The sequence below is a fragment of the Gymnoscopelus braueri genome, assembly GCF_963280865.1.
Source record: "Gymnoscopelus braueri genome assembly, chromosome: 4".
Taxonomy (NCBI): Eukaryota; Metazoa; Chordata; class Actinopteri; order Myctophiformes; family Myctophidae; genus Gymnoscopelus; species Gymnoscopelus braueri.
In genome coordinates, this window is record NC_137605.1 from 10,021,120 (window position 1) to 10,046,247 (window position 25,128).

Genomic DNA, 25,128 nt, shown 5'->3' on the forward strand with positions numbered 1-25,128 from the left:
GGTGTGTGTGTGTGTGTGTGTGTGTGTGTGTGTGTGTGTGTGTGTGTGTGTGTCCAGCTAGAGGAGGAGATGTCTGGCTGTCTGGACTTTGTGAGGAGTGTTTACCAGACATTTGGCTTCTCCTTCCACTGTCTGCTGTCCACCCGACCTTCACCCTGTCTGGGAGAGCCGGAGCTCTGGGACAGCGCCGAACAGGTACACACACACACAAACAAATTAACCACTTAAACCCCATATGGTTGAGCGGAGTTCCTCTGGGCTCTTTTCTGTCATTGTGGGGAAGGCTTTCGCAGAAAATAGCATCTGCTATTTCCTGCGAAAGCCTGACCCCAAAATAAGGATGCTGGGGGTTTAAGTGGTTAAAGTTCTCTTGGATTCCATAGCGTGCCAACATGTCTTTCTCTTTCCTAAAGGATGATTTATACTTGTTAATAGTTATACCATGTATACCAAGAATAAATCAAGGCATAACCCCTGACCCATGTGGCTGGTCAAGTCAAGCCCTACAGGAATATTAGATATTACAAATATTTGTATATATTTGAACTGGTCAAACCAGCAAGTATAACATGTTCAGAAGCATCTTCCGTAAAACACTTAGTGTCTTGGATATTTCATAAAACAAAGGTTTAAAGCCTCAATCTGTGATGATACCAAAGCATCATAAGTGTACATACTGTGTTTATAGTTTAGGAAACAGAGGGCTAGTGTGGAGGACTCCTTTCACACTGTTTGACTAATCACAGATTGGGACCTTATATAGTCATGAAACATTAAAGGAAAACACACACACGCACACGCACACACACACACACACACACACACACACACACACACACACACACACACACACACACACACACACACACACACACATATAGGGTATTTTAAAGTGCCCTCAGGCCAGCTGGGATTGATTGAATTGGGGTCAGTGTGAAGGTGGTGTTGTCAGAATGAATGATTCATTCTTCTCTCTCTTCCTCTCTATCTCCCCCATCTCTCTCTCTCTCTGTCTCTCTTTCTCTCTCTCTGAGTAGCAGTTGGAGAGGAGTCTCCAGGCGTTTGGAGAACACTGGGAGTTGAATCCGGGAGACGGAGCCTTCTACGGGCCAAAGGTCAGTGGGGGCGGAGCTTAGGCCTCAAACAGCAAGCGCACCCTGGGGTCGCGACGTTGACAATTGATCGGTTCAGAGAATGAACTTTTAGCCTCCTTCACAAGCGCTCTGATCCGCACACATTGGGGCAGCGAGGCCTAAAGGTTAGAGGAGCGAGTTTGTAACCGAACGGTTCCCCGGTTTGATTCCCCCGGACCAGCAGGAAAAACGGATGTCCTGTCATCTGCGTTATTTGCACAAACAGCTTAGCTGAAACAATGTAAAAACATGGACCTCTTGTGGTTGTAGTAATGATTCAACATGGGGTTGTAAATTATGGGGTTTGTCACATTCTGTAACATCAGGAGGATCAAATGACAGGCGCTCCTCTCTAAAAGCTTCCAGTTTCCATCTTGAAGCGCCCCGGGGGCGCTGCACCAAAAACGCCGGGCGTCGGGAGAGCTGAAGTGCGGTGGTCAGCGCTGAGCAGAGGAGCGCACCAGGGCGTCTTTACCTTAGACATACATTGAAGACTGGCGCTGCCAACTCGTTCTATGGTGGCCCCTAACTAGGCCTGTCACAATTATTGCACAAAGTGACGTGTTGTAAGCTTGTAGATCAGCTATTAACACTAGTTTTACACTTTTATGAAAGTATAAAATTATTAAATATGTCTGTAATTTCTTTGTATATTTAAGTTATTATTCATTTGCCCCGTTGCAATTTTTGATTACGAAGCCTAAAAGGCAAACAGAAATTAAAAATGTATTCATAATATGAATCCGCGGACCCTCCATCTCAAAATATTTTGTTCCAGGGACCCCCAGAAGCAAAGATTTGAGTATTTTTTTTTACATATAATATATTCAAACAAGAATAAATATGACTTGACAGTCATATTATTAGCAGCTGCATGCTGTATTGTGTGTGTGTGTGTGTGTGTGTGCGGCTTGTCAGCGTGTGTGTGATTGTTATCATAGACCTGCTTGTTTCTCGCCAAACCTGGCAGCTGTGCGACTAAATGCTAATTATGTTATTTATATAAGTGGTGGCAACATTTTTAGACACCACACAGGTCTTCCTAACAATAGCGAAGATTAAAGTAACGGTGAACATGCAAGGGATAGGTTAATCGTCCTGAAGGGCTTTAAATTTCAATAATGACTACCTCCCCATGCATTATCCCGCTTATTACACGGCTACTTAATAAATACATAAATAAATTTACCCAAAAGTAACAACAAAACAAAGTATTTCCTTGCTTACGGCAATGAAAGTGTTCCATAAGTATTGGGCTGGGCGGACAAGTTCGCCTCGGAAAACAAATGACAAAATAAAAAAAACTCGCCCCAAAACACACTCGCCCCCCATTCTATATACTGCCGATTTGCCTGTAATACCGCCGGATTTGCCCCGGGGCGACTGTGTTTTGGGCGAGCGTTTTGGTATTTCCCCCGTTGTTGAGCCACGATAAACAAGGAAGTGCAGTGGATCAAATAGAATCACTTTTCGGTTATTGCATCGTCTATTTCTCACTTCAAATGTTTTCAAAAACATTCTTGAGAGCAACGTTTAGTTGTAAATGAAATTGGTTGTTTACATGGCTGTCATGTTGGATAAAGCATAAAACCAAGCAGCGCAGGTTGTTATGAGCAGGTGTTCTGAGTCTCTGATTACACAGTTTCCTCGTCGGTCTCACCGGTCATTATCATCGGTCATTATCCAGAAATAATGACCGATGACTGACCAATCAGAATCGAGCATTCAACCAAGCCGTGTAATAAGGCCAAATAATAACTTAATAGTCCAACTAGGTCTGAGGAAGCACGCTAGCATTTAAGCTAACTCTGTAGTCCGCATTCAGGACTGAGGAGCCTTGATTTCCTCAGGGAGGGGAGGGGGCGGAAGGGGTGGTACTGCGGACGACGGGCCGTCTCCCCATTGGCTTAAACGGGGAAGTGTCCCCAATGCTCCCCATTGGCTTAAAGTAGTGAAGGACAGCCAGGACAGCCAATGACAAATAGGTGTCGCGGATGAAATAGGGGTCGCGGATGACGAAGTCTCTGTCTCTTTCTAGAGCAGCTTGCAGCTGCTAAAAAATAGCCAAAGAAATCTAAAATGACACAGTATGCGTTCCCGGTCTTAACGCATTCCATGCCAGAGTTTAATCTCATAATGTACTCACCAGTGCCAGCGTTTTATTGTTGTTTTTTAGTTTTTTTCATGTCGCCACAGACCTCGCTAAATAAGTTAAAAGTGCGCGTTCATTTGGTTCTAAACACACAGCGGATCCGTGAGAAACAACCAGCGAAAACAGTTTCCAAATCCGTGCCGCCATCTTGAAGCTACAGCCGACCAACGGTAAACAGTGATCAGCGAGGAGAAAAACAACAACCAGAGAAAATCGAGTTTTAAACAGGATCCCAGACAGGAAGCGGATACGATCGAAAAAACCGGAACCCGAATAATTCCGTTTCCGACCGGAAACCGGAAACGGAAATGGATAAAAAAAAATCGGAAAGTGCACCTGGGGCACTTAACATGGGAATCGGCGGTTCGCGTAGATCTACGCGACTGGCACGCTGCGGCTTTAAATAGGTTCGCGTAGATCTACGCGACTGGCATGCAATGTGTTAATAATGGCTTAAAATAAAATAAGACTTTGAGAATCACTGATCTAATAACATCAACAATGTGTTGAAAGACGTTGGAGATGGAGATGATAGAAGGAGCTGTTCAGATCTCAGGCCTGGCGGAAGCGCTGATCAGAATGTGAATGAGAGGATGTACTGTTACTGTTAAGAGGGGCTGGAGGGCAGGAGAGCGGAGCCTCGTCTGACATATCACAGCGATACGTTTTCGGAGACAGGAAATTCTATTATATTGAAATTATTCAGAGAAAAACCACAAAAACAAAAGCACCAGATGGGGAGGAGGCGGCGTGTGTCTGTCGGCATGACCAGGACCAGATCAAATGATCCGTAGAGTTCGATCTGTTGCTAAAATCAGATGAAAAGAGGCAGCAAACATGGATGTTAAAAATTCACCGACAAGCTAAAACTCTGTCATATTGAGACGTAAAGATTGTTAAATGCTCTCAACATTGTTCTATAACAGTGGTTCTCAAAGTGGGGTCCAAGGACCAAAATGGGTTTAATACAGCGTCACAATCATTTTAAACCACTTTATCCATGAGTTGGCTATTCAAAAATAGCAGATATACAAGCTCACAGTGACCAAATACAGATCAATTTTGGGGGTCCTTGACATGAAAAGGTTCGAGAAGCACTGTTCTATCAAATCTGAGGAAAGTTTGGGAGGTCTAGTCTGGCCTTTAACCACATGAACCCTAGCGTTGTTATTCTGGGGAGAACATTATTTTGGCTTATCTTCAAGCTCACACGTGTACTTTTCAGTTCTAAATGAAAACAAAAATGTCAAGGTTTTCAAGAAAGAAAAAAAATACTATTTAGTATATATTTTTTAATTAATGTTATATTATCAATAAAATCTTAGCGTTTTGCTAAGTATTTGCGGTATTTGCTCTTGCAATATCGCCACTGCCCGGCCCAGGTAAAATCGCTGTTTTATGGTGTAATTTCATCGCTGTGTGAATTTTGTGATTGTGTAATTAGTGTAGCAATTAGCAATTGTGTAATTAGTCAAACTAGGAACTGAGGCTCGTTGTTCTCACAGTCTGCTGTAGACAGCAAGATTTGTGAGAATAGTATGAGACTGATGATAATTGACCCTTGGGGGACCCCGTAAGTGAGGGAGATCAGGGGGAAGGTGAAACGATATCCTATCTGATCTCAACAGAAATAGGTTCTGTGTTCTCGGTAGGAGAAAGTTTAACCACTTAAACCCCATAATTGTGTCTCTATACTAGTGTATTTTCGGTCTTCTGTTATTGTGGGGAAGCTGGGATGGCTTTCGCTGAAATAGCAGATCGACAAGCTCACAACGTGTCGCCCTGCGACGCATTGTGAGCTTGTCGATCGGCTATTTTCTGCGAAAGCCTTCCCCACAATCAGGATGCCGGGGTTTAAGTGGTTAAAACTTTTCCCGGTGTGCCAACCCCATGGTTGAAGTCCTGAAATTAAAATGTTGTGGTCGACCGTGTCAAACGCAGCGCTGAGGTCGAGCAGCATTGAAATAGCACAGTCACCTGAGTACACAGTTAAAAATCGGTTATTTGTTACTTTTAATAGCACAGATTCACGGCTATGTACTTTGAATGGTAATGGTAAAAAAATAATCCACCTTTTTTTGCCCTTCTCCTTGGTTGAATTATTTTGTAGCTTGAGACTATTTTCTGTTTTGACATAGTAAGCATTGGAGTATTATTTGTCAACTATTCGATTTTGAGTTATGCTTGAAGATAGGGACAGGTATAATAAGATTTCCTTACTCCTGCTCCTTTTCATTAGTGGAATATGAAAAAAGAAAAAAGCTATTAACAAATGAAATCACGTTTGTAAAACCATAAATGAAATGAAAATAAATAAAAAATGAAAAAGCTAAGTAGTGCTCTGAACCCACACTGGAGCACTTGTAGGGATGAGTTATCATCGATAAAGCATTGTTGTTGGCCAAATACAAGCTTTTTTAGAAGTTTTGTCAGTGTCTTTGTGAGGAATGGGGTCAAGGTCTGTGTTTTTAATAATGAGCCGAACCACAGCGTGTTTAAAATATGACAGGACACGGCCCTAGCCAAGACAGCTGTTTATAATCGACTGGACGGACGCCGAGGCCCAAACTGTCCAAAAAGCCTCTTTAAGGAGGCGTGAGGGAACAATGTCAAGCAGGCAGGTTGCGGCTTTCATATCGTTGCTGCATATAACCTCGTCTCCATATTTCAACTTTTTATGTGTTTTTGAAAAAAGAATGCCCTACTTTGTCATACTACAGTGTTACACTAAATAGCCAATCTAGCCAAAAATAGCATGTCGATCGGCTAGTTTTGCTATTTTGAAAGTGAAGGTGAAAGTTTGTCTGTGGGTGTTTATAAGTATTGAATCAATGAAAACTATTCAAAAGAGGCTGTGACTAAATAGCTACATTGGATCCATTGGAACGCAGGTCATGTTATTCCCCCCATTTCCTGGAAAATGTAACGTTTCGGACATGTTCCCACCCAGCAGTGACGAAACGATATCAGGCCACAACAACTGAAATGAGACGGCAGTAGACACAGGGGACACACAATGGTCAATAGAAGAAGCCACTGAAATGAGACGGCAGTAGACACAGGGGACACAGAATGGTCAATAGAAGAAGTCAGGTGAAGTGTGTGATCTAATGTCATCTACATGGATTAAAGTTCTCTGTCGGCATGACTTGATTTCAGTCATTTAGATTCCATAGAAGCCAGCATGTCTTGTATGAAAGCATGTTGCATAGTGAAATTAGAAAATCTACAAGCTCTCAATGTTATGTTCCGTTATGAAGTCGTCAAACTAGCAATATGTTCAGAAGCATCTTCCATAAAACCCTCTAAACGCTAAAGTTAAAGCCTCAATCGGTGATTTTTTTCCACTTGGTTGACAGTATGTAGGTTAGCAGGAACAATATTACAAAAACATAATTTTACATATTGTGGTAATTTTATGCGATTTTATTTTTGCTTTAATCCATCTACCTTCTTTATATATATTTTTTTTAGAAATTGTTCTTAATTTATTTTCATTAAAGGAATAGTTCACCCAAAAAATGACAGACATTTTCTATCAATTACACAGCCCATGAAGCATTGAATCTATGGAGATGTGTTAGTTTTTTACGCATTCCTCAGCCAATAATTTGATGACCAGGTGTATTTCCGGAAGGAGATTCAAAGAGTCTACTTTGAGTTTCCTACCCGATACCGTCTTTCTGCTGGTCATCAAATTATTGGCTTAGGAATGCGACAAAAACAAACAAATATCTATGAATTCAATGCTTCATGGGGTGTGTAATTGATAGAAAATAAGTAATGTTTTGGGTGAATCAGAATCAGAATCAGAATCAGTTTTATTGTCACATCACAGGTTTACAAGGTAAAAAAGTGGGTGAAATTCTTTTTTGTACATCGTTCCCATCGCAACGTTAGTTTCCATAGAAAGAAGAGGGGGGGGGGAGAAGAAGAGGTTGGGGGGTAAGTGGGAAGGAGATCAAAACAAGAGAGCAACAGAAGGCCAGACAAGTTATCTACATATTTACAAATTACCTGAGATAATAAAAACTAAAAAAAACAACTAAACTAAACTAAACTAAACTAAGGTGCCTGAGCATAGCAGCAATGTATTGTATACTGTGCATGTTATACTTTTACTGTGCATGATAGACAATGGACGTTAAGGTGCTTAGAGGAAAAGGAGCACAATAAAAAAAGACCCAAAAAAAAAGTCAGTGCGTTATTCACGGGATTAAGGTGCAAAAGGTCAGTGCGTGTCCACCTAGAGTGGACTGACCCTAGTATAATCCGCAAGTAGCTCCATGAGAGAGTGCAACAAAAAGTCATTTGTACCTGGTGTAGTCCACAGGTGTGTCCGAGGGGGGGCTAAAGTCCAAGTCATTGTCCCTGGTATAATCCACAGGTGTGTTCAGGAAGAGCCAGAAAAAAGTCTGCGCTGCCTGTTGTCAGGCTGCTGAACAAGGCCTATGCCTCATTCAGGCTTATTCCCCATTCAGCATTCTGACAGCTGCCGGATAGAAACTACACCAGTACCTGGTGGTGGAACTCTTGATACTGCGGTAGAGCCCCTTGCCCGGTCGTGGTCGTTGTAGGGGGTTGAACAGTCTGTGACTTGGGTGGTGCTTGTCCTTGATGATGCGCTTGGCTTTGAGCACGCACCGCTTTTTGTACAGTTCCTGGAGCGCTGGGAGCTCGATTCCCATTATCCGCTCTGCCGATCGCACTACTCGTTGTAGGCTGATCTTTTCTCGGGCAGTGCAGTTCCCGTACCAGGCCGTGACACAGCCTGTTAGGATGCCTTCGACAGAACTGTTGTAGTACAGCCTGAGGATGCGACGTCCTACTCCGAGCTTCTTCAGGCGGCGGAGCCAGTACAGTCGCTGCTGAGCCTTTTTCCTCAAGTGTGTGGAGTGCGTCTCCCATTTGAGGTCCTCCTCGATGTGTACTCCGAGGAACTTGAACTCGCTGACCCTTTCCACTGCAGCACCGTCGATGAGGATGGGCGCATGGTCTCTCCGCGGCCTCCTGAAGTCCACGATCAGTTCTTTGGTCTTGTCGACGTTGAGAGAGAGGTTGTTCTCCCGGCACCAGCGTGCTAGAGATTTGATCTCCTCTCTGTAGTCAGACTCGTCGTTGTTGACGATTCGGCCTATCACTGTCGTGTCGTCCGCGTACTTTATGATGGTGTTGGAGACATGTGTGGCTATGCAGTCATACGTGTACAGGGAGTAGAGGAGGGGGCTCAGCACGCATCCCTGGGGTGCTCCGGTGTTGAGGGTCAGGGGGTCGGATGTGATGCTGCCCATTCTCACCACCTGATGTCGGTTGGACAAGAAGTCCTGTATCCAGTCGCACATGCTTGGGTGTAGCCCTAGGTCTCTGAGCTTTTTGTCAAGTATTGCTGGGACAATGGTGTTGAATGCTGAGCTGTAGTCCACGAACAGCATACGTACATATTTGTCCTTCAGCAGCTTGTTGTCCATGTGCGAGAGGACGGTGTGGAGAGCCATGGCAATAGCGTCGTCGGTGGATCTGTTTTTGCGGTATGCATACTGCCACGGATCCAGCGAGGCAGGTAGCGTGGAGCTGATGTATTCCCTCACCAGTTTCTCGAAACACTTGCTGACGATCGGGGTGAGAGCAACAGGTCTCCAGTCGTTCAGGCATGTCACTTTGGCCTTTTTGGGAATGGGCACAATGGTTGACATTTTGAACCCTGCAGGGACCACAGCCAGGGAGAGGGAGAGGTTAAAGATGTCAGCGAAGACACCCGCCAGCTGGTCTGCACATGTCTTAAGGACCCGGCCTGGAATCCCATCAGGTCCGGCTGCCTTGTGGATGTTGACCCGTGTGAAGGCTGTACGCACTTCTCTCTCCGAGATGGTTAGAGGGTTGTCCTCTGCTGGTGCTGCTGATGGCCCCGCTTGGCTGCCGCGGTTGGAGCTGATCTCAAACCGGCCGTAGAAAGTGTTCAGTTCGTTGGGGAGGCAGGCAGGCGGGTTCACCTCGCTTCTGGTTCTTGTTTTGCAGTCTGTCAAGGTGTGTACCGCCTGCCATGTGCTCCTGATGTCGCCATTGCTGAGTTTGTCTTGCATCTTTTTTGTGTAGGCCTTTTTCGCCTTCCTGATGGCGCTGTTTAGGGCCGCGCGCGTCGTGTTGCGTGTTTCCACGTCGCCAGATTTGAAACCAGCATCCCGTTCATGCAGATGTGCACGTACTCCGCTGTCCATCCATGGTTTCTGATTGGGATAGATCCGAACTGTCTTTTTTGGGACTATGTCATCTATGCACTTACTGATAAAGCCAGTGACTGAGTCTGAGAGTTCGTTGATGTTATTCCCAGCGGCGTTCTTAAACATCCCCCAGTCAGTCTGGTAGAAGCAGGATTGTAGCATAGCGTCTGTGTCCTCAGACCAGATTCGGATTTCCTTCTCAACGACCGGCTCCCTTTTTAGCCTCTGTTTGTAGGCAGGTAGCAGCTGGATGGCGTCGTGGTCAGAGCTTCCTAGCGGTGGGCGTCGGAGGGCTTTGTATCCATCCTTGAAGGGCGTGTAGCAGTGGTCAAGAATATTGTCACCACGGGTACTGCAGGCGACATGCTGGTGGAATTTGGGAAAGACCTTTTTTAAGTCTGTCCGGTTGAAGTCGCCTAGGCAGATGACTGCGCAGTCCGGGTGGCGATTTTCTTGTGCACTGATCGCCTGGTGTAATTCCCTCATAGCTGTGTCCTTATTAGCTCCAGGATGAATGTAAACAACGGCTACAATCACAATGCTGAAGTCGCGTGGTAGGTAGAAAGGACGGCAGGCTATGATTAAAAGTTCAAGGTCTGGTGAGCAGTGACTATCTAGGATTTTAACATCTTTGCACCAGTTGTTGTTGATCAAGGCACAAACTCCCCCCCCACGTTGCTTACCGCTCAGTACAGGGTCTCTGTCTTTCCTATACGCGGTGAAGCCAGGAGGAGTGATAGAAGAATCAGATGCTAACTCCGTTAGCCACGTCTCTGTTAGCACCACAATGGACGTGTTCCTTGTCTCACTGTTATACTTTACGCGCGCTAGTAAGTCGTCCATAGTGGTCACAGTTCTTGATTCACACAGAGATCTAACGTTCGCTAGCAGGATTGAAGGCAGTGCAGGTTTATATCCACGTTTTGTTGTCCTTACGAGGAGACCTGCTCTTGTCCCTCGCCGCCACGGTCTTTTTCGTCGTCTCGGGTAACTTTCTGTTCCAGCCGGAACAAAGGGGACCCCTCCCCCCTCCCAGCCGAGTGGAAGATTTTCGGCGAAAAAGTCCGGAATTCTGTGTGTAATCGCTGTGCTGATGTCCATAAGTGCTTGTCTGTCATAACTCCTTAGACACGCGACGGTGTAGGGAAAAAGGAGAAGGCTAAAAAATACTAAAAAGATGGAAAAACGTTGCAGTGTTACAGAGCGCGTACGGATGCGGCCGTCTTTCATGGCGCTCCCAGTACAATGAACTACTCCTTCAATCTTTCCATAACAACCTGTTAGGGACAATTTCACAAGTTGTTGGAGTGTAAATCGTGGCGGTGCAGTAACCAGAGGATTAAGTACTGCATTTATAATTTAGTGACAGTGGAGGTCGGAAAAATAGTTGGCTCTCACAGAGATCAGGATTTTGTGGGCCGATACCGACTTAAAAAAAAGTAGAACATGTTTAACCGGCTGTCTCTTCTTGGAATGGTCAAGGCCATATTATTGTACCCATATAACGACTCTGTCTCAGCATAGACTTTGTTTAAGGTCGTCCATTATTAAACACCCATCCTAAAATAGACAGTCCTAAACAGTCCTTGATTCTGAATGGCAGAATCCTGTTGTAAAATACTCGATAAACACACACCTAGACCACATCTATCAATATCACTACACCAACGTCTTGTTCACAATATTCGTTCCATATAAATTATGCATTACCGTCTGCGGTTGAGCCTTTCCTATGGCAACTTAAAGAGGAGTGCTCCTTTTCATCCTGTGTACAAGATTGCACAACAAATGCATAGTTTTTTGTTTTTTATCACTTCAAAACAAGCCAGTACGGTTCAGTATCTTCCCTGCATTTGCACAGCAAATTCCTTGTTTGTGCAGACAGTCACTGGGACTACTTTCTTGTAGAAATTATTGCAGTGAAATTTATATTAAAAACACTTTTAATTGGGATACGTCTATTTCCACGTTGCCATATCTGATAACCGTTGTAGAAAAGCAGTAATAAGCTATGCAAAGCTGTGGTTTACCGCAATTTTTACAATGGCTGAGATGGTCAGAGTCACTCCGCCCTGCATTGTGCTCCACCACGCCTCTTAGCTGTTCTAAAATCCACAGTCTCTTGTGGCTTGTTGCTTTATTAAACTCTTGAATAGGCCCTCTGAATATTATTCAGTTTACTGTATATAAGCTATATGCTTTGTATATATAAGCCTTTTTATTAAAGGTGCAAAATATGACGGGTAGACTAACGTTTCGATGTCAGTCGTACATCTTCATAAGGCTCATGACTGATGAAGATGTACTTCTGACATTGAAACGTTAGTCATAGAGATGTACCGATTCCGATAACTTCCGTATTAGTTGATACCGTTTACCTGTAACTCTGAGAGCGTACAAATGGACCCTACGGGTCCATTTGGTTCCATTTGTACGCTCTCAGAGTTATTGGGGTCCTTGAAATTAAAAGGTTTGAGAACCACTGATTTAGGAATACATCAAAAATGTCATTAATTGTTAAACTTAGTTAGTAAAAGGATAATGTAAATAGTACGTTTTAAGCAGTATCGGCAGCTTTTCCGATACTAGTTCCGTTATCGGACTAGTATCTAACTCTAGTTAGTCTACCTGTTGTACTAAATAGATTAAAAAGGCTTAAATCGTCAGAGCTGCTACAGTGCCTTCCTTCTCATATACAGTCTCAGGAGGTCATATGATACTTTGAGCTTATACAATTTGTTTTCCTCGTACGCTCCACCCTCCTACAGTTCTCTGCCTTATGGCTTATGGGTGGCGGTGGTGGGAAAAGTACTCGCATGTTTTACGTTTAAGTATAAGTGTCGATACTGCAATGTAGAAATACTTGTAACTATAATAGTTGAAAGTAAAAGTCCAGAATTCAAAATGTACTTAGTATCTGTATCAAAATATAATTAAAGTACACAAGTAAAGTACTCATTGTGCATAATGTCCCATTTCACAAATTTAAAATGTATAACAAATCTTTTGAAAATAGCAGATCTACAAGCTCACAATGCATCGCCGAAATGTATATAGGGCTGTGTGTGTTAGTGGTTAGTGTGTGTGGTTAGTGCGTTTTGCAATACTACTCAAAAAAGTAACTACTAACTAAAGTTTTCAAAGAATTGTTGTGGAGTAAAAGTACAATATTTGCCTCTGAGATGTAGTGTAGTAGAAGTAAAAGTACTGAAAACTGGAAATACTCCAATAAAGTAAAAATACCTCAAAATTGTACCTAAGTACAGTACTTCAGTAAATGTACTTAGTTACTTTACACCACTGATGGGTGGCATCATTGGTCACAACACATTTACACACACACACACACACACACACACACACACACACACACACACACACACACACACACACACACACACACACACACACACACACACACATTCCGTTCCACAACAAACAAACACATACACACACACAGCCAACCCGTGTTTCCATGACCATACATTCCTTGACAGCCATCTTAACACATTGACTGCCTAGAACTCGTTTTTACTCGTTTTTAAAATCCATCACTTGATTGCCTAGATCGAGTTAACTCCTTTTTAAGGAAAAAAAATGTTTTAAAAAAAAATTAAAATTTTTTATTTTAATTTTAATTTTTTTAATTTTTTATTTGACCCAAAGACCAAGGAGATATGATTAGTCGAAGATCTAGACTCCTATCCACTTCCTTGTTAACTTAAAACTTAAACATTTTGTATCTCAGCTCCTGAGTGCTTTTTTTTTTTCAATGAAAAATCTCTGGCAATAAACTGCAAAAAATCTGAAATAACTCAGGCAATCAATGTGTTAACGAGGTTGTGTTCACCACTTATTAGCCAGATTAGCAGCTCTGGGCTGACCGTGTGTGTGAGCGATCTGACCTCAAACATGTAGGCTGACTAATGTTTCTATGAACAACCGAAGCACTCTGTTCTGTTCTGTTTCCTGCAAATAAACAAATAAACAATCTGTGACACACACAGAACCTTACCCCGGTGGCTTCCCCTCCCCTACCCACCCCTTTCTTCTCTTCTCTGTACATGAATCTGTTGGTATTGTTTTTGATATGTAAAGTATTAACGTATTCTATGCCTTTTTCGATGAATTGAGTACAATGGACCACAATGGAAACACTGGGGGCTTATCCTTCTAACATAGCTTTTTATTTTACTGTACTACTGTACCTTTATCAAACGTGTTAATAAAGTATTCAATCAATCAATCACTCATAGCGTAAAGGGAGTGTAAGTCACGTTTATTCGTTAAATAGGAAAAAAGTTTTTGTTTTGAATGCGAGTTCTATATTCTGATCGTAATCATTGCTATGGAGTGTTCAGTAACACAGGCTTTTTAGTAAATATATATATTTGTATTTATTTTTTCAGATCGGGGTATCAATTTGAGAACCCCACAACGATATTTTATCAGCTTGTGTTTTCCATGCTCATTTATTTGTTTCATCATTCCAGTTTCACTTGTTTATCCTGGAAGAGTTCTCTCTCCTGATTGGATTAAATTGTTATCCTGACCTGAAAATGCCTTTTCGGTTTAATAAAGAGGGACCCCTGTTTCTGAACAAACACTGATTACTTTCAGAATCTAGACCTAACGAAATATCACTTACAGCACCTTAACTAGCTAGCTTTAATGTCCAGGATGAAAGAGAAAATTAATTAGATTTAACCACTTATTTAACCCCTCTAGACTTAGTAAAGTAAAGTTGGCTCTGTATTTGGACCGTTTTCTTTCCGTCTACACCAAATCTCTTTGACATAAACCGCCAAACTACAAGCTCACAACAGGTTGTAAAGTGATGCACTGTGAGCTTATAGATCTGTTATGTTTGGCTCCCCCACGGAATATGGATGCTGGGGTTCAAGTGGTTATAAAACAAAACAAAACATGACCTCCCAGTACGCCCAGTTCACCCTCTCTCTACTTTCTTTCTGTCTTTATAGATAGACATCCTGATCAAAGACGCCATTGGTCGACAGCACCAGTGTGCCACCATCCAATTGGACTTCCAGCTGCCAATCAGATTTGATCTGCAGTATGTTGGGTGAGTTGGTTGTGAATTGATTGATTGATTGATTACTTTATTAGCAGTATAAACACAGGAAAGTACAGTTCAATACAAGGTCTGCTAAGAGGATTTTAAACCCAAGAAAGCCTATGGCTTGTTTCCATTGGGGTCAATTCATCGAAACATTGTAGTGGAAAGATTTAGTTTTATTTATTTAGCTGTGTAGGTGTGTAGTCCACTATAAGAGAGAGACGGTCAGCTGAGAGACAGACAGTGTAGGAGAGACAGACAGTGTCGGAGAGACAGACAGTGGACTGGTTAAGAGGTCATCTGTCATTTTGTAAAACATTCTATCAGGGGAACAAAATGTACAAAATGAACAGTCATGTACTGTCATTTGCGTTGATGCTTTTGGCAACAACACACACACACACACACACACACCACACACACACACACACACACACACACACACAGAGCAGGGGAGCCACTTTGCTGTCAACATGTCAAATGTGTTTATTCCAAAAGTGGAGGATAATTGAATAGAGTTGATTGATCATCAATCTGTTTTTTATGACTCGGTACGGCTTAACCAGGATCAGTTTTAGCAGAGTACACACACACACACACACACATATTTCTTATTCGGTAAATAATGCATTGATGACATGAGATGTGTTCATAAACGTGTTTTTTTACATTGTTTACCGTCTATATTTAGAGCATATTAGATCAATTTGACTAATGTGCCCGGCTCCATTTCTCTGTGTGTGTGTGTGTGTGTGTGTGTGTGTGTGTGTGTGTGTGTGTGTGTGTGTGTGTGTGTGTGTGTGTGTGTGTGTGTGTGTGTGTGTGTGTGTGTGTGTGTGTGTGTGTGTGTGTGTGTGTGTGTGTGTGTGTGTGTGTGTGTGTGTGTGTGTGTGTGTGTGTGTGTGTGTGTGCATTAGATTAGACACGTGTGTGCCTGCTTTTAGCTGCTCTCAGATGTGTAATGAGCCTTTTAAGACGGCCTGCGGAGTGACTCTAACCTGATTTCTGTCTTTATTTCATTAACCCATTTAGACCTGAGGCCCATTCTAAAAACGTCTTCTAAATCCTAACCTAAGTTTTCTAAAAAAAAACTCAAATATTTATTCAAAAATTACAACAAATGTATGTTGTTACAGTATACTGTACATAGCAACAACAACCCCAAAAGGGGTTCCCGTCCTGAAAGGTATAGTTACAAATAGAGGTTCCCGCCCAAAATGGGTTAAGCCTCCATGTGCCCTGTTGTCAGGACTATGACCTCTAACTGGTCTTGCTGCTTGTCTGTCATATGGCTCTGTTCCACTATGAAGGGTAACCCAGAACCTTACCTAACCTGAACCTTCCCACAACCTGTGAAGTTCTGTGATTAACCCATTAAGACCTGAGGCGATTCTTTAAAAAAATCTAAATCCTAACAGCTTTTGGAGAAAAAAAATCTAAAATGTTTTTTTTTCAAGATTTTTCAAAAATAGCAGATCTACAAGCTCATAGCGCGGCACTCGGTGCCGCGCTATGAGCTTGTATATCTGCTATTTTTTAATAGCCATATAAATCTTAAAATGACACAGATGCGTCCCCGGTCTTAATGGGTTAAAATAAAATGTGCGTGTGTCTATTATAACCAGAACCATCGCTGAAGTGGGGGTTACGTCAAAATAATCTAACTACAAGCTCACAACGCGTCACATCGACACCGTGTAAGCTAGTAGATTGGGTATTTTCTTTTCCCACATGAATTGTAACATACACATACGGTACATGAGAGTGAGTCATTGTGCCAAACGGATGTGCGAAAGGAGCCAGTGTATATACTGTACGTTGAATGAGTCATTGTCAGTGGTACCGTTCCTTATTGTTTTAGTTTTTTGGATTGTTTGCCCATGTCCTCATTTAGTGCTCTGACGGCTACACACCCCAATGCGTTCCCTACTGCTCTGTCTTAAGCCAGATTCATACTTTGTCGTGAGACGGTGTCGCATGCGGAAAACGGTCGACCTACGAGCTCAACAATGCGTCACGGATGTGACGCGTTGTTGAGCTCGGCCTCGGAGGTCGACCGTTTTCCTCGTGCGACCGAGCAATGAAATGAATTTGTCTTTAATTGGTCTTTTCTTCTCTGCGGGTCTAATTTATCACTAAAGTCATTAACACGTCTGCAGACTTTGGACCAAATCAGCAACTGGACGTGTCCAATATTATCTCTACCTAAATAAAGGACAAAAGTGAGATAATTATGAGAAATTTGAGAAAGAAAGACTGGATGTTGTTGTGCTGTAAGTCTTTCTGTCTTTGAAGCCTAAAATCCAAGTTAGAATAGAAGCCAAGGAGAGTGGCAAGGCGTGTGCGTGTGTGTGTGTGTGCGTGCGTGCGTGTGTGTGTGAGAGTGCTTTCGTTACTACAGGCTTGTTTTTTCTTGACCACAACGTAAAATGTAGATGGAATGTTATTTAGATATTGTTTACATGGTAGTTCAATGTACAGATTATTATTTTGATGGTTGGTTTACCTGTGATCCTAGTTTACTGATGAGGCACTACACTGTCTCTCTGCAGTTGATGTACATGTATGTGTTTACCTTGCTTACTGTAAGTCGCTCTGGTTAAGAGTGTCTGCTAAATGTCAAATAGTAGAGAAAAGCTATGCTGTTTATTTCAATCAGTAAGCTACACTTTATTGCTCATAGAAAATAAATTTCAAGGACATCTCGTCTTTGAAGAATGTTTGGACTCTTGCCCTTCTCATGTTCTGTCAGTCTATAAACATGTTACAGGTAATAATATCGAGTACATTTCCAAAAGGATTGTCACCGCCAATGTACTGGAAATGTATTTATGTATTTTAAAGTTAAAACATGCCCTTTATTAAAATATTTTTGGCGCTAGGAGAATCCTGCAGCCTCTTATTTTGGAACAGTTTTTTAAATACAGCATCACACTATTTTTAAGCATTTCATCCATATTTTATACTTTGGCTATTAAAGAATAGCAGATATACAAACTCACAATTGCGATGTGCTGCGAGCTTGCACTATTTTGAAACAATCTTTTTTAAATCTTGAAAGTATTGGAACATTTTTAATTCTTTTAACTTCTCTGCTTCACAAAGAAAACAAGAAAAGAAAACGGTACAAAAAACAGAACAAAGAAAGAAAAAACAATGCAGAAAACAATGCAGGAATGCACATGTACAAACCACTTTCATATCTGTGCAAGACCAGCGGAGATGGACTAGAATAATCGACTAGGAGTGGGCATTAAAAGCTATAAAAGTGGGATTTAAGGAGGGATTTAAACTGATCTCCAGGGGCAGGGCATTCCAATATGTAGGGGCCCTGAAGGCGAAGGCCATGCGACCTTTTGAATTTATTTAACTGACCTTCTGGAATGGCCAGGAGTGCTTGGTTTGAGGATCTCAGACCACGTGCAGGCACATACTGTAGGGGGGAGTAGGTCTGAGATATAGCCTGGGGCAAGACCTAGCCTGGCCTTACATGTAGTGAGTAGGATTTTAAAACTGATTGATTGAACAACCTTCTTGATGTGATGCTGGAAGTTGAGGTCTGGGTCGAAGGTGACACCCAGGTTTCTAACCGTGGGTTTGAGGTTTGGAGCAAGTGGGCCAAGGTTGCTTTCAATCATGACCATGACCTCAAATCAAACCATGACCTTTTGTTATTTGTCTCTCAGACCGGATGGACAGAACCACAGACCAGTAATGATCCACAGAGCTGTGCTGGGATCAGTGGAGAGGATGATCGCCATCCTGGCTGAACACTTTGGAGGGAAATGGTGAGCGGATTAATGACGGTGTAACACCTCCGTGTGCCGATACAGTAATTTCACGAAACGATACGATATTGGGCTCACAACTCCGATACGATTTCGATACGATACGCACTTTTTTATTATGAAAATATATGGGGGAGAAAAAAAGCAAATGTGCAAACAAATAATTCTGTTTTTGCATTATTCAGACATAGTATGCAAACTTGTAGCTTTTCAGCTACAATAGCCGTTTTGAATCCAAATAGGGCAATAGTGTGACACCTGACCCGAAAAAAAACATGTTGTCACCCTTTTCACCTCGGGGCTGTTTGCATGCCTGATTATTATTATTGTTAAAAAAATAAAAAATAAAAAAAAATATATATTTTTCTCCAAAACGATACATATCGTCACGAAAACGTATCGCGATATATCGGCACACCCCTACCTCCATGTTATAGAGAACCGTAGTCTGACATCACTGCCACTAGAGGCCACTATCCCCCTGGGTCACTGAGTACATTTTTCTATTGAAAATCCCATAGGGTCATCTTAGATCGCATCATGTAAGAGTTGTGTTCCAAAAGGAAACAAATGAGCCCTGTGATTGTACTCGTATGGATATGAAGCATCGACTGACGGTGAAAAAGTACTAATTTATCCAACCACAGATGACACAGCAGCCATATTTGTGAAGACCTTCACAGGTGTTACCAATGATACTAATGAAGGCTCTGTTCCATTCTGGTCAAACGGAGTCAGGGTGCTGATATTGTACATGTTGACTCACTGGAAACACTCTGCTACACCAGTGGGTCTAAAATTTGGGTCCAGGGACCCTCATGGTTCGTTAAGGGGTTTCCAAATGGCCCCTTACGGGTGTGTAACTCTGAGAGTGTACAAATGGAACCAAATGGACCCGTAAGGGTCCATTTGGTTCCATTTGTACACTCTCAGAGTTATGGGGGTCGTGGAAATTGAAAATTCTGAGAACCACTGTGCTACAGGAAATGGAACTGAGCCTTCATTAGTAACATTGGTAACACCTGTGAAGGAAGTGAAAATATGGCTGCTGTGCATAGAGCCTATCGCGGGGCTGATATGTTTATTTTTGAAACCCAGTTCTTATACGACGCAATGCTAAGATGACCCTATGGGATTTTCAATAGAAAAAAATACTTCCGTGACCCAGGGGTAGCTGGAGTGATATCAGTACTTTGGTACTCTATTACCCATGAATAAAAATATTTATAATGTATCTGTTTGTCTCTCTCTCTAGGCCGCTGTGGTTATCTCCAGCGCAGGTGATGGTTATCCCTGTAGGGGGCGACAATGAGCCTTATGCCCAGCAGGTCAGTGGATCCATAGATCTAGAAACCTAGATACCTCATTGGCCTCTGCAGTTCATTGGAGCGACTGGTCTCTCAATACAAGGCTCTTCCGCAGGGCTGTTTGACTACTGGCCAATCACATCGCGTTGACTACTGGCCAATCACAGCGCGTCTAACTGACTAGTTGCTGCGCGGCTGCCTCTTAAGAAAAGACCCGCCCCACCTGCCTCTGATTGGCCTACCGAACGCCCCCTTCTGTGACGCACACGGAAGTTTCCAGCTTGCCCTGCTGAAGCGGAAGGAAGTGGAAGCACGGCCGAGATACGCACGCCTCAGAGCCGAAGGAGACCTTTATATGTCTATGAGTGGATCTATTTGATTTTAAACATGGGTTTTCAACCTGTGGGCCGGGGACCACTGGTGGGCTGTGAGGGTATTGCAATTGGGCCCCCAAATAAAACACTAAGATTTTAATGATAATAGAACATTGATATAAAAAGAACATGGTATTTATTTCTTCAAAACCGTGGGAAAAAAATCCTGTGGCCCCTGATACAGAAAAGGTTGAGAACCACTTATATATATAGATATATAGAGAAAAGAGTTCTCAACAGTCCTGAAAATTCAAACCCAAACCGACCTGATTGAGTTGAAGCCCGAGCCCTACCTGAACCCAATCATTCACGTGCACAAACCAGGGGCGTAGCCAGAACGCTGGCAGCAGCTGGGCCTGGACATTTGCGGGTGGGCACTCACGCACGCGCGCGCAGCGTGAGTGCCATGCGCGTTTTTTTTGCCATGCGCGATTTCTTGGGCGGTTTTGTGCGGATTTGGGAGTTTTTGGGGCGGTTTTGTGCGGATTGGGTGAATATATTAGGGTGAATATATATTTAAAAAAATGGGTGGGCACAACAGCCAGGTGGGTGGGCCCAGGCCTACCTATGCCCACCCGTGGCTACGCCCCTGGCACAAACACACACACTCCGGCACGGCGGCACGATTGACAATCGAAGCACGATATAAACCACTAGCCTGGTTCCAAACCATAGACCCCGCCCACTCTCTGAGTGGACTGCTCCTCTTGGTCTGGTGTCATAATGTGAGCATTATGATGTAGGCGGATCCGTGGATCTCTTGTGATTGGTTTAGGGAAATTCTAATCCCCTCCCCCGTGTAATCGACTACACTGGAGCCAACGTCAGACTGAAGCTCCACGTAGCTTCAGGCTGATAATCCACCACTGCAACGGACGATCGAAAGACACAGCATTTCCATAGAGTATGAGCCAAAAACATTGAATGCATTCTTTCGTCAGTTCACTTCCCCACCAGCGAGACAGCTTCAGTAAATAGTGTCAGACTTACAGCTGGTAGCAGCACTTCAAAGTAAGAAAGTTAAAACGGATTAGTACTTACCTGCCTATCTCCGTACATGTGTTTGATTTATGTAACCCCTATACTCCATGTGTTAGACTTACCTGTCTACTGGAAACATTCACGCGGTGCTAGCACTTGTATTTGTACTAGGACTCAATGAATGAAAATATTAAATTGAGAACTCTAAACCAGACTTTTATTGTTTCAAAACAAACATATAAAATCTACTGCTTGACATTATCAATGTGTCTGAACTGTGTGTGTGTGTGTGTGTGTGATCTCTTCAGGTGGTCCAGGACTTCCGTGAAGCAGGCTTCATGGCCAGTGTGACTGAAGATCAGGGAGCCACCTTAAACCGGAAGATCCGTTCTGCCCAGCTGGCCCAGTATAACTACATACTGGGTATGATGGCTGAATAACAGCTTTTATCACTTTCTACTAATGTTTTAACCACTTAAACTGTCTATACTTAGTAAATAATGCTTTGTTGTAATGCGTAGTTTGTGATGCGTTCTGAGCTCGTAGATCGGCAATTTTTGGGCAAATATTCCCCCCAGAATAGGGATGCTATAGCCTTACCTTTTCTCGTCTCCGAGGAGAAAAGGTAACGAACTGATGCAGAGATTGTCTATAAGGCGGGACCTCCCGTCGTATGCACTTCCCCTGGAAGCTTGTTTTTTTCCCGACCAATCGCAACACAGGTTTCATGCACTGAGAACAGCTCTGTAAAGCCTCAATGTAACTTCCTTGGGCCGATGTTCCGCCAAATTCCATTACTTTAGACACTCGACAGGCTAGGTCTTGCCCAGCGTGGGGATACTAGTTGGTCCATGGGTCAGACCCCACATTTTTCCATATCGGTACCATTAGAGGTGGCAAGGTTTGCATGTGATATTTGTATTGCTACATGTATGTACTTTACGAATTTGCATGATAGCAATGTCAACATAGCTGACTACTTGTTATCATCACTCAAATCTGATATACTTTACGATGAAAACATGTGGTGCAATAGTGAATGACATCTCAGCACCTAATAAGTAAATTTGGATGATTTTGATATCAAAGTATGTTTTCTGGTGTCCTGAATCGATTTCTGAGGTGACTGAAGCAATTCAAGGTCAGGGCCACATGTTCAAGGTCGATGTCATGGTCATTTTGGATCAAAAAGTCAATAAAATGCCATATTTTGGCTATTACTTTTATATTGACCTTGCCCTCAGTAATACTTATTTTGTTCCCAATAAACGGCAAACAAGCTTATTATTTCAACACTATGACATTCATTTATCATGGTATGAAAACCTCAGTCTCTTCCTCATCAGAAACTTCCCTTGTCAACTATAGCCACTGAATCTTCTTCAGACACTTTAATTGTTTAATATTAGTTTTGTTTGTGTCTTTCTGTGTGTGTGTGTGTGTGTGTGTGTGTGTGTGTGTGTGTGTGTGTGTGTGTGTGTGTGTGTGTGTGTGTGTGTGTGTGCCCATGCAGTGGTGGGGGAGAAGGAGCGTGTGAGCGACACGGTGAGCGTGAGGAGCAGAGGAGGTCAGCAGCTTGGCAGGAGGAGCAGGGAGGAGGTGCTGAGAGGCCTCACACACCTCCGAGACTCCAGGAGCAACCAGGAGGACTTCTGACCCACTCGAACCCTGAACCCTGACCTCTGACCTCTGACATGATGGACTGTGGTGGGCTGCTGACTTGCAGCCCCTCAACCCCCTCTATCCCCCTCTCTACACACACACACACACACACACACACACACACACACACACACACACACACACACACACACACACACACTTTGTATTACTATACTTGTGATGACTTCAAAGGTTTATGACAGCAATTTTTATGGATTCTATTTAAGCGTTTTGCCTAAGTCTGTCTAATTCATGTCTGAAGCCAAACATTGCCGATCTACAAGCTCACTTTGTGTCGTGCTGTGCTTTTTTTTAGGGGGGGGGGCAGGAAATAGTCCTTGGAATGTCTATTTCTCAAATTCTACTATACTTGTGGGGACATTTGGCCCTCAAGTAATACGCACACACACACACACACACACACACACACACACAGAGTACAAGTAAAGAGTCTTCTACAAACTGAAGTCTAGAACAAACTGAAGTCTTGCTTTGTATTTGTGTCTTAAATGGTGTCCAACAGTCCGGCACTTACTTGAATTAATGAAACTTTATTTTACCCGATTCTGTATGGTAGAGCAGGGTTTGACTCGTGAAGCCTCCGGTCACACGCATCCATTTTCCCACGTTTCCTTGCGGGGCTGTTGTCAGTGCCGACAGGACTGCTGGTTTTGTGGAGTGTAGTTTGTTTGACTTGCGTTGGAGTGTTGACTCTCTGAAAGGAAAACTATAAGCGCCACACAAAAAAAGTGGATCCCACGAGGCAAAAATCCAATGCAAAACAACTACTGAGGAGGGAGACCATTGTACAATATAGTTTGAATGCATTCAAACGTCTATTTTTACCACTTTGGTTTAGGCAAACAAATGGATTAAAATCATGCAGACTACTCTGCACTTAAAGAAAAACTATGAGGGAAATGGCTGCCAACTGGAACCCGAAGCTTCGACTTACACGGTACAGCGCCGCCAAACGCGCCGCAATGGGACGTAGCTGGACGCTCCGCCCCTTTTCTCCCATATAAGGAAGAGGGAGACAACGGATACAAAACATAAAGATTGTTAACTCACTGAGTGTCAAAATTATTTCTGGCTATTTCTGGCCAGTGCGATTTATTATTATTTTTAAGAAAAAAAAAGTGCTTTGGAAGCGAGATTCATAATTTTCAGTTATAAGTTAAACAAGGAGTGGATGGAGCTGCAAATCTTCAGATAATGATATCTTGGGTTCTGAATTTTTAATTTTTTTACTATATTTTTCAAAAACACGTGAAACACGTGATTGGCACGTTGCACCATAGCGGTAAAACACGTGAAACACGTGAATGGCTCTCAGTGAGTTAAGACTATTGAAGTGAGGCTTCATGTATATGTATTTATGTATGTACAGTGTCTCAATAAACTGTATCACTTCATTAGTTCTTTTACCCCCTTTTTTTGTTTTCGTCGTTATGCCAATTAATTCCTCCCCACAAACATTTCTGTGTCGTCTCTGCTGTCGTATCATACTGACTCACCTGCCAGTGAGGAGCCCCCACCGGGAGGACGTAGAGCCTACGTCCTACTCCTCCCACCCAACACAACTCGCTGACAGGTGCCGCCCCCCCAGCCCGTAGGAATATGGGCCGGTTTCCCTCAATCCGAACACGGGCCAAATGTGTTTGTGTAGACGCTCCACAAAGCCAGAGGCACCACCACGGTAGATTTGAACCCACAACCTCCGCGGTGGTGGGCAGGCCCTTTAGCACTGCGCCACCCCGAGCCCCCCCTTCATTAGTTTTCTAATCATCATCTCAGTATCTGGGTTTGAAGTTGGTCACTGTCAGGCAGTGGTGTAAAGTAACTAAGTCCATTTACTTAAGTACTGTGCTTAAGTACAATTTTGAGGTATTTGTAATTTACTTGAGTATTTCCAATTTACAATACTTTTACTTGTACTCCACTGCATCTCAGAGGCAAATATTGTACTTTTACTCCACTACAATTATTTGAAAACTTCAGTTACTAGTTACTTTTCAGATATAAATTATTATATTATGAAACATACATTTACCACTTTAGCCCTATTTTATACCTAGGCTATTTGAAAACAGCAGATCTACAAGCTCTCAACGCGTCGCGATGCGACGCGTTGTGAGCTTGTAGATCTGCTATTTTCAAACATTTTAGTACTTTTACTTTTGGTACTTTAAGTACATTTTGATGCCAATACTTTTGTACTTTTACAAACATTTTAATTTGAATTCTGGTCTTTTTCTTGTTACAGAGTATTTCTATATTGCAGTATTGGTACTTTTACTTAAGTAAAGAATTTGAGGTACTTTTTCCACCACTGCTGTCAGGTGGAAACCTTGTATGTCCTAAACAGTTACTTTTCAGGAAATTGAATAAAGGACCAGTGTTCCAATGGATCCAATGTAGTTATTATTTAGTCAC

At 42.8% G+C, this 25,128-nt stretch overlaps 1 protein-coding gene across 2 annotated transcripts in view; it reads left to right on the forward strand.

Annotated features, from left to right (window-relative positions):
- Positions 1–24,107, forward strand: part of tars2 (threonyl-tRNA synthetase 2, mitochondrial) — a 41,689-nt gene extending 17,582 nt beyond the window's left edge. For both annotated transcript variants that reach the window (XM_080427571.1, XM_080427572.1), the window contains exons 12-18: positions 58–195; positions 1,038–1,115; positions 14,486–14,586; positions 18,267–18,368; positions 19,624–19,696; positions 21,339–21,453; positions 22,544–24,107. In XM_080427571.1, the coding sequence (XP_080283697.1) occupies positions 58–195; positions 1,038–1,115; positions 14,486–14,586; positions 18,267–18,368; positions 19,624–19,696; positions 21,339–21,453; positions 22,544–22,686 (750 nt within the window). In that variant the 3' untranslated portion in view covers positions 22,687–24,107. The remainder of the gene's footprint in view (positions 1–57; positions 196–1,037; positions 1,116–14,485; positions 14,587–18,266; positions 18,369–19,623; positions 19,697–21,338; positions 21,454–22,543) is intronic.
- The last annotated feature ends 1,021 nt before the right edge of the window (positions 24,108–25,128 follow it).